At 40.0% G+C, this 10281-nt stretch overlaps 2 protein-coding genes and 1 long non-coding RNA gene across 6 annotated transcripts in view; 2 read left to right on the top strand and 1 right to left on the bottom strand.

Moving 5' to 3' along the window:
* The window catches only part of LOC112565604, a 71626-nt gene extending 61879 nt beyond the window's left edge, over positions 1 to 9747 (bottom strand). Inside the window, exons 1-4 of the transcript XR_003099445.1 lie at positions 8923 to 9747; positions 5942 to 6077; positions 5697 to 5794; positions 3739 to 3836 (exon numbers count right to left, since the gene is read on the bottom strand). The gene's annotated coding sequence lies outside the window, so the exon portion shown is untranslated. The remainder of the gene's footprint in view (positions 1 to 3738; positions 3837 to 5696; positions 5795 to 5941; positions 6078 to 8922) is intronic.
* LOC112565602 (whey acidic protein-like) overlaps positions 1 to 10281 on the top strand; it is a 30562-nt gene that overhangs the window by 16691 nt on the left and 3590 nt on the right. The window contains exons 1-2 of one of the 4 annotated variants that reach the window (XM_025241153.1): positions 6690 to 6846; positions 9791 to 9938. The exons of 1 other annotated variant lie outside the window; for it this stretch is intronic. In XM_025241153.1, the coding sequence (XP_025096938.1) occupies positions 9888 to 9938 (51 nt within the window). In that variant the 5' untranslated portion in view covers positions 6690 to 6846; positions 9791 to 9887. Of the gene's footprint in view, positions 1 to 1362; positions 1429 to 6689; positions 6847 to 8433; positions 8471 to 9753; positions 9939 to 10281 lie in introns of those variants that run through there. 2 more of the 4 variants (XM_025241152.1, XM_025241154.1) reach the window with 2 other exon arrangements.
* On the top strand, positions 1473 to 5242 carry LOC112565605. Its single transcript, XR_003099446.1, has 5 exons — positions 1473 to 1595; positions 2178 to 2234; positions 3280 to 3361; positions 3713 to 3889; positions 4356 to 5242. It is a non-coding gene; the product is annotated as an uncharacterized LOC112565605 (long non-coding RNA).

The following is a 10281-nucleotide window of genomic DNA, read 5'->3' as shown; positions in this document are numbered from 1 at the left end:
AGATAGAAAAAAAAGATCAGGTAGAAACTAGAGACCTTCCAAACAAAATGTCTGAAAAAATATTTCAAGATATTTTGACTAAACATAATTACTAATAAAGAAATTCTGACAAGCTGCACAAATATGACAACCGTAGTCCAAAAAAATGAAGATGGCTACGAGAATACGTGAAACCAGAGGCACCACCCAAAATAGCCGTTCCTTGGTCAGCCGATGGCCAGAGGAAACAGCCAAAAGGAACATGGCGACGGTCATTAGACAGAGAGAACAGAAGGAACACAAACTAAATGGGAACAACATAACTAGACTTGCGCTGACAAACAAAAATGGAGGTTTTGAGTGGATACCTGACGTACACCACCTTAGGTACGAAGAGGACCAAGACATTCAATAAGAGCTGAATTCATTTTCCACAAATAGTTTTGCAGTTATCTCAGCTGATGTAGGTGGAGGGAGGAGAGTGATCTGTGCATAATAAGGTAAGGCTGATATAACTCCAGGGGGTTGCATATACAACCATTCAAGGTGCTGACAGCAGAACACGAACAGTGTCTGCGGTTGAAATTCCTGTAGGGTGCAGCGATGACGAATTTTCATCTCACTTCTCATTCTACCGTCCGTTGAAAGGACTTGTCATCGTCTTGGCAGCAACGACAAATTTTTCGAGGTGCGAACACCTTCACCTATGTCATGTCTCCATCACAACTTACAGAATCATCACCTCGTCAGTGCTGGCAGCCCAAGAGAAAACAACTCTCCCATACATGATCCCATAACCTTTTACTAACAGCAATTATGAAACATTTAAGACAATCCCTATCTGAGCTAGTAAAAGTTTTCTGGCTTCCGATCGGTCATTCATTCTCACATCTACGCTCAACTAAGACTAAAAAAAACCCTACTTAATTAAACACAGCCAATTACGAATTAATACAAGACAGGGCCATCCAGTCTTCAGCACATCCCTTAGTTGTCTCAGGTCACCTTAGGTACACCTCGCAGGAAAGCAACCAAATCTTTTGCTCGATCCGAAATCTATAAAACGAAATTTGAGAAAACTTGAAAAATTTAAATTACCATGTCATGTCTACCTCGTGCAATCAACGTCACAGCCATGTCAAGAGACATAGACATGGACTTAGTAGTAAATAACCCCGGATAGGCAAAAGGCTGCTTCGCTTTCTCGGCGCTCTAGCCCCTTAGAGTATTGTTTGTTTACTGTAGTGTCTATTTAAGAAGCCAGCCTCCATTACTTATGTGCATCCCACCCTCGCCGGACTATAAAGAGGCAGACAGTTACAGAGTTTGTCATTCCTACTGTCAGTCCAGTCCCTGCGAGGTCAGAACACGTCACCAGACCAGTCAGAGGTCGTCGCCATGGAGAGCAGTGTAGGAGCTCAGGTCGTCAGCACGTCGCTGCTGCTCGTCGTAAGGCTCGTCTGTGTTTGTGTGTGTTCGTCTGTCTGTGTGTGTGTGTGTGTTCGTCTGTGTGTGTGTGTGTGTTTGTCTGTGTGTGTGTGTGTTTTTTCGTCTGTGTGGGTGTGTGGTCAACGAAGACCTGAATTACGAGGTGTAGGACTAACATCCTAGCCATTGTAATTTGTAGAAAGATGCGACACTACTGTGTCTGACATTTTTGACTGATTGAATTTATGTGGTGCTCATATATATATATAAATGCAGTACACCTGTATCTTCCGTTACATCATTGTTTGAGGAAGATTGCTGAAGGGTGCTTTGACAATTTTATTTCACTAAAATGAAGATGTTTCTTATGAGATTGATGAAGGATCACGAACAATTGAACTACCTAGTTCTAAATGCTGCACCAAATCGCTAGCAGAACTGAAAAAATTAGTGGTCAGGACCTTGGTTTTTCTGAACGCGTGAAGCCGGCATTAGAGACAAGATTTACTGATTGAACTGGCACCTGACAATGACACCGACTGACATCCACATGTGACAGTTGACAGAGCACCGTCTGATTTGTTCCTCCTTTCATAAGCTGACCGCTCTGTGTAGCACCTTCAATACTCTCATCTCAACCTACTTTGGATTTGTTGACTAGTACTTGTCTTTAGGTAGTACAGTAAGGAAAAAGATTACGAGGAATAATTTAAAAAAATAAAAGCTGGTGACTGAATTAATGATTACTGTCACGTTGTTCTGTGTTTCAGTTTACTCTGCCGTCAGTTGGTGCCAACCTTAGAATTGATCCTCTTTGCATAAGCAAGGTAAAAATCTGAACATTATTTTAACAAATCACAGCAAAGGTTTTAATAATAATTAAAAAAAAATAGAAAGGAAGCAACAAAATACTATAGCTAGACTGAGTTCACAGGTGTGACATTACTGAAGATGGACTGTGTGACGTAGTTTTAGTCTGTTGTGTGACGTTGCCTTTAAATAGAACGTGTCGCATTTAAAGACCAACCTGAATAGTTTGCGTTTTTTTCAGATATCGGTACATATAGACGATATGCACCTAACCTGTAAATGTCAGCCTCCCAAACCCATCCGTTGATTAATTATCCGCTACAAAGTACGATTCGTACCTGCGATCAACTAGCGCCCCTAACAGTGTATTACGTCACGCTAACAGTGCACTACGTCACCTTAGTACACCATTCACATGACACAAGCCGTCAACACCCATCAGGGCGACAGTTCGGGTTATCCGGAAATTACATTTCTAGTGCTAAAGTAGCAGTTTTTCAGTTTGTCAGCATCCGAATAATCCGAACTGTGGCTCATTCTCTCTGATTGTGAACGATGTACCAGCGTGACGTAGTACACTGTTTAGCGTGACGTAGTACACTATTACGGCGCTCGTTTATCGCAGGTACGAATCGTAGAGGATGATTAACGGATTGGTTTTGGAGGCTGAAATTTACGGGTTAGTTTTATACCACCTATGTCTACTGGTTTGTCTTTAATCGGATGTGTGACCTCAAACCGGGTGTGTGTCACATCCTTTAGTCGTGTGGTGTGGATTAGAACGGTGTGCGGAGTACAACTGTAAGTGGGGAGTGATACTGTGTGTGGGGAGTAGCACTGTATGCGAAATAGTACTGTTAGTAGTAGGACTGTGTGAGGAATAGTTCTGTGTGCGCGAAGTAGTACTGTGTGAGGAATAGTTCTGTGTGATTGCGGAGTAGTACTGTGTAAGGAATAGTTCTGTGTGATTGCGGAGTAGTACTGTGTAAGGAATAGTTCTGTGTGATTGCGGAGTAGTACTCTGTGTGTGTGTGAATCACCTTTGCTGTCCTCTGCTTTCAGTTCTGCTTCTTCTCCGGCTATTGCCGGGTTGCCTACTTGTGCGACCAGTCACACATCTGCACCCTACAACCTGTGTGTGTTGGTGAGGCTGTGTAAAATAGTGGTTACTGTAAGCTTTACTTTAAAGTGAATGCTGATGTGAGAGGTGTTACTGTCAGTTTTAGAATGAATGAAAGAGTGGGAAGAATGTAATAATTATGTGACGAGGCTTTTAATGATGACATTTAAGCCTTTTTGATGACAGCAAAGAGGAGAAAAAGAAATGGTGTAAAATAAAAATGAGAAAGATAAACATGATACTGTAAAAGGATGATGATTAATAATATATTTAATACATAAGATGAATAGATTTGGAATAAATAGAAAAAAAGCGTATGAAGCTTTACACACTATCCCTTCGATAGTAACTCTGAAATGTCAAACTGTTCCATAGAAAATGGAAAAGATATTCTCACATACCACGGGTGTCCTGTTGGGATGCCACTTCTACGAAAAGCAAGCAAAAAGTGGACAATGGCCGCCTGCTACCCGGGTCACTCGTGCCCTGACCAATTTTACTGCAAGTTAGAGAAAGAGCATGGTTTGAATACTTGCTGTCGCTCTAATAGAGGTGAGTGTACATACCCTGACGAGTTAAGGAACGTAAACAGCTTTAGAGTCATCAGAAATTATTTTTAAATTACTGTCGGAAATTACCTTTGCAATGAAACATTGTTGGTCTGTTAGGACATTGTTCTGAAATGTGTGATTTTTAGGTAAATGATGGCTTGACTAAAAGAGTATGTAACATGTTAAAGACATGTTAAAAAAAAAAGAAAAGAAAGGTAGAGGAATGACAAAAAGGAAAAATTGAAAGGGTTGAAGATGAATTTAAAAAAATTATTTCTTTACATCTCTCTCTCACTCACTCACTCATCACACACGCTGTGTGATACTTAAGTAGTCTGACCAGAAGAAATAGAGGTTACTGACGATGTGGAGTGTCGATAATGTAAATCATTACCACGAACATGTCTTGAACGCAGACATCTCTAGCGTACAATATTGTCAATAATTACATTTTTTTCTTCACATAGTGTAGAGAACCCTCATAAACCCGGGGTGTGCGGGAAGCCCGACCCCGACAGACCAAGGATCTGTGTGGACACCTGCTTGACGGACAGCGACTGTCCCCTCACCGACAAGTTTTGTGAGATGCGCCAAAAATTGTTACACACCAGTAGTGTGAGGAGCACTCTCTCAACCTCTTAATATCCAATCATCCTTAATTTCAAAATTATCTATTCACTGACAAACTATTGCATGTTTGAATTTTATCGTTTTTTAGTTTCGCTTTGTGACTTTATTCCCTTCTTGTAGGCCGAATAAGGGGCGATAGCCATAGATTACTAGTGGTGGACTGCTTTAATGTTACTTTGCCCCTGGAAATGAATAACTGGTGAAGAGTTTAGACCTCTAGGACGACGGAAATCGAATGTAAATTGATTTAAAAATTCTATCAACAGACAAGGATAGTGAGTTAAATAAAAGTTTGTAATTATGAAGAACTATCACACAGCAGGAGCCGTTCATAATGACAAAATTATTACGTGCACAAATAAAATAAATTATATGGAAAAGACATTTGTTATGAAATTGACAAAACTGGACTGTACACCATTCTTCAAAGAGATGAATGCTATTTCAGGTGAAAGAAATAAATACAAAGTTGTACAACTGATGTTGATAAAATGATGGTGAAGTTGTTTATTCAATTTACACCTTGACTATTCTTTCCACTAGTGAAATTAACGAAATTATGAACTCTTTTAGGATTGATAAAGCTGGTATTCTAGATATTTTGTTTTTAAGAAATCTTTAGCCAAAGCTTTACAATACACTAGAAAGATTTGTTTAATTGTTGAGTTTGAATAGCTACTTGTTTATGATCGAGAGATGGCAATATATTCTTTGCATATATCAAAAGTCAACATTAGTTGTCTATTTTGTGCACGATTCACAAAAAACTGCAATATAAAGCCCGCTGTGTGCTGTTTAACCAAAATAAGATAACTTGAGCTGTTGCATGTATTCCCTTCACAGTCCCCCGCCCTACCCCACCACTGAACGTTCTGCAATATGTCTTGCTGTAAGAAGCAAAGTCATTTATCCTGGCAGGCGTTTTAAGCAAATATACCTCTTCATGTGCTCGTGTTTCCACCAAAGGACGTCCTCTCTCATTATGAGAATGACGAATAGACTCAAATATAAATGCGAATAACAGACTGAAACTTATATCAAGAGGAATAATATTCGCTGCCGGTCAATAGACTGAGAAACTTTAAGTGGATCAGCGGAGCCACACTCAGATGCAAATCGAAAGACTCAAGACTTAAACAAATATCAAGTATTATTTACACAGGGATCAACAGACTCACCATTCTGCCAGTCTGTTGTTATTATATGTCCATACAATCCCATATTCATCGGATGTGATGCAAAGGGAAGCAATGCACAGCTTTCGGACAACCATCGGCTGCAAAATCACATTATGCAAGCACATCAGTTTCCAGTGTATATCTGTGCTATCAAAAATAAATTCCAAAGAGTCCTAATTTTAAAAGCACAACTTTACAGTAAAATTTTGAACAAATTTTTTTTAACAAATATAATGGCCACATACCAAGAGTTTTTTTCTCTCCAGATCTCAGATCTGCCTTGGGCTTCTCTCCTAGTACTGCTGATACAGAAACTCAGGGTTTCCTCTGTAGAATTCTCTACTTCCTGGCCATCTCTCCAACCACCCCATCTTCCGTTTCCTACAATGAATCAGATGAATATGCAGCCCTGTCAAACGTCATCTACTGCATTATTGATTTAACCTCAATAATTGAATGTTAATCGGACCGCTCCACCGATCGTCTGCTTTGAGATGCTTTTGATTGGCGCGAGCAAGGGAAAGAACCCAGCGTTACATTTCAACACGAGTAGTCTCCCTCTACACCTGACGCGACCGAAATTATTGTTAAAAATGCCACATCTAACCATGAAACCTTCGTTGTTGTTTGGAACTATGTTTTTTCGAAAGCTCTTGGCTGAATTTAAAATGGAAAATGATGTGGATAATGATCAAACATTTTCCTGTCTGTAACGTCTGCTCCAAAATGCTGAAGTACATTTTACATACGCAGCGCAGGAACCTCAAATGGAAAAGGACGGTAAATGGTAAGTTGGACTTAAATAATACATACAAACATTCTGAATTATTCCATTCCAACATTTCGGGTTGGAAATAAATCGTTATCTTGCAATGGGGTCTAAAACACAGCTCCACGGCGAGTCATGAAGGCCGCCATCTTTGCGTACTCTTTCGCGAAAGAAAACAGACTTCGTGACGAGGCGGACTCATCGGCCAAGAAGAGTGTGGAACTGTACTGGAGTAGTGTTAACAGTTCTACAGCAGACTCATTTGACAAGAAAAGTGTCGAGCAATTGTGTGATACTGTTCCATCACAGTTTTGCCGTCTGTCCAGCGTGACTTCGGTATATAGTCTGCCATCTGCTATCCCGGAGAGCTTGCATTTCACGGTAAGGGATAGTTTTACGGGAAAGGTGTAAATAAACGATCATTGTGTTATTCGAAATGTTGACCGGACGTGATTCCGAATGTGCGAATATCATTTAAGCCAACCTTACCATATCCCTTGCTTTTCCCTTTAAGCCACAGGATTTATGCGCCTGTTTGCTAACAGCACAGATGGTGATGTCCGGCTTATTGTCGCTTGATAAGAGAAAGTAATAATACTGTACTGTGATAGTTGAAGAGTATCCGGGTTTCCTTTGGCATTATAAATGCAAACTCGTATGTGTCATTAAGGATGATTTATCTTATAAGCCACCGGCGACATACTCAGCAGTGCTTGTCAACAAACATATCGCATGGCATATATCGTCAAATTGTTTGCTTTCATTAGACTCTCCCCAAAAAGCTATCATCATCAATCATCATCGTCGTCGTCGTCGTCGTCGTCGTCATCATCATCATCACTTGAATGTCTGACATTTTAAAAATGATGCATTTACTTTATTGCTTTTTAAAATGCAGTTTGATAAACATAAAGTCCTCTAGGCTAAGATGGAAGAAAGATCATAGTTAAGCCCACCTGTTTTTGATAACTAAACTTTCACTTCTCCGTCATCCACGCCGACATCACCGTGTAGGTAATGCGCTTACACTAGACTGCTGCCCGATGAATGTTAGCACATGTAAGGTGTACACATTACAGTGGACTGCTGCCTGATGAATGTTAGCACATGTAACGTGTACACATTACACTAGACTGCTGTCTTATGACATTTAGCACTCAGTAGCACTCAGCTGCGAGCCCCCAGCTTACGTTTCCAACAACATCGTACAGCAGTTAGCTTTGATACATAACTGTTATCAAATCTACCATTGGGGGTAAAGGTCACACGGATAATTTTCCGCAAAAGTGGATTTCTTCCATTACTCAACAACGTATCACAATACTTTGTAAGGAATTTTACTATTGAAAGTTGAAGATCAAACATTTTTAGGCTTGATGATTTTTCATTCATCTTCAAAAAGTTTTATTTTTCACGCCGGCTCTAAAAAAACACATTCTTTAATATCTTGATCATCATCATCCTCTTCAAAACATAGACATAAAACAAAGATATCATAGTAATTGTTAAAAAAAGTTGTTCCCATCGTCCTGCTAATCTCTGTCACAGGCTACTTTATTGTTCACAATTAAGTGTCTTGTCAAAAGAGTTACGATCATTCTTCCCTCTGGCAGACTCTCACCATCTGCGGTAGTAATTTAAAATGATGAATAGAGTCTGTGCTCTGTTGTTTCTCGCTGTATGTTAATATGCACAGTAGTTTCAGTGCACAGATGAGGAACAAAAAAAAACCTATGTCTCAATTTTTGTTTTGTTTGCAGTCTGTGAAATATATGTTTATAATTAGAAAGTTCCTAGAAGAGATACAATATATAGTAACAAAGCTTTTTTCGTAATGCACAATGTGAAGTCGTCTTCTTTGTGCACAGCAACAATCTATCTTCTTTGTGTCCGGGCTCACAGCAGTGTCTTGATGATTAGCCTACGAACTCCACTGACTTATTAAAACATGGTGTTGGACACTAAGCGGGACAGAAGACAGCCATGCTCTCACTCCTGGGTGACGGTAAATTTACAGCACTAATTTAATTTTAACGATTAAATGTTTTGTCAAGAAAGCTTTAATCAGTCTTCCCGCCAACACCTGTGCTGGTAATTAAAGTCGATGTTTAAATCGTGGGTCCTGTAGCACAATTGTTAAGTGCAATGCACAGCAGCTCTCGTGCGGAGAGAAGGAACACGAATATATCTTAACACTATCGATGTTTGTTTTCAATTTCAGTGTTCTTTCAAACACTGAGTTCAAAAGTGCACAAAACCTGTTTTTATCCTTTTAAAAAATAGATGTTGTCAAAACAAGAAGAATACTTTCTCGATGAGATCGTTTTTGTACAATATATATATACTTTATATACCACATTTGTTTGCGATTAGGCTAAATATGATTCTGTTTATATTATTCTGTCGAGTGCTGTTTACAGAATTAAACTTGCATTCATGCTTATTGCTACGACTGACCTCTTTGCGCCAGTGACACGTGGCACTTTTCTGTGTCATGACATAGTTGAGGTTCGACACAAGGGAGACTTCATCCCACACAATGCCTCCTTGTTAAGCAACTGCCTGAAATATTGAGAAGAAAATAATCCATTAATGGCTACATATTGTTGGTTTAATCGTAGGAGAAGCGTTGGATGATTAGTTTCCTTTATTTCGCAACCCCGGGGGAACAGGCACGTGAGCTGGTCGGAGGACATCAGTTTTCTTGCACTGATGAGGAACACGAAGCTATTTCGACACAGTCCATGTCTCGACGAAACCAACTTTCGTTTTTAATTATGTTTCCTTTAAAAAAAAAAGTGTTCGTGGCATCCGACTGGTCTATTATTTTCGCATCTATATATGTTTATCTATGTACAACTAATTACGCTGTGAAGTCGCGGACCTGTCACGTGACTAATAATTTTCATCGATAGAGGTTAGCGTGCACTCCCTGCAACTCGCATTAATCATCGCAACATTCTCATCCCACGCTGTACCTCCACTTGATTGGACTAATTTGACTAATTTTGCTACGGACATGCAGCAACACGAACTAATTGCAGCTCGCAAGAGCGCGATGGCAACATTTTTTCTCTTCCCTTCTGTTATTTTGTAAATCCTTCTAAAAGACTTTTAAAAGAGTTTGGTAAATTGTGAGCCAGTTTGCCGTGTCTATCTCGCGCATAAATCGTGCAATGATATCCTTGTAAATAGTTCCGGGAGGCTCTGTATGGGATGCACTACTTTCTTGGAACTGTAACCAATGAGAGTATTGTTTGTTTACTGGTCTATATTTATCCACGGAAGCCAGCCTCCATTACTTACGTGCATCCACGCCTCGCAGGACTATAAAGAGGCAGACAGTTACAGAGCTTGTCATTCCTGCTGTCAGTCCAGTCCCAGCGAGGTCAGAACACGTCACCAGAACAGAGGTCGTCGCCATGGAGAGCAGTGTAGGAACTCAAGTCGTCAGCACGTCGCTGCTGCTCGTCGTAAGGCTCGTCTCTCTCTCCTGTCTTTCATCCACTTCAGCCATGCTGACATGCACTCTCTAGTTGGGTAACCCACTTTCTCTCGTCTGCTTTCTTCCAGCCTGCTGTGTGAGGTCAGTTCGTGTGTGTGTGTGGTGATGTATTTATAGTTGATAGATGAGGTTGTATGTCGTTCAAATGACTGGACTATTTTGTTAGCAGAACTGAAATATAGAGGGTCATGACCTCGGCTTTTAGATATAAGATTTACTTATTTAATTGGAATTCCCTGACATCGACGTATGACATTTAAAAAAAATTCTGTCAACTTTCAAAAGTTGTTGCTTGTTCTCGTAAATGTCAA

The sequence above is a fragment of the Pomacea canaliculata genome, linkage group LG6 (genome assembly GCF_003073045.1).
Source record: "Pomacea canaliculata isolate SZHN2017 linkage group LG6, ASM307304v1, whole genome shotgun sequence".
NCBI lineage: Eukaryota > Metazoa > Mollusca > Gastropoda > Architaenioglossa > Ampullariidae > Pomacea > Pomacea canaliculata.
The sequence above is the reverse complement of the archived record's forward strand: the minus strand, read 5'-3'. Positions and strand labels throughout refer to the sequence as shown.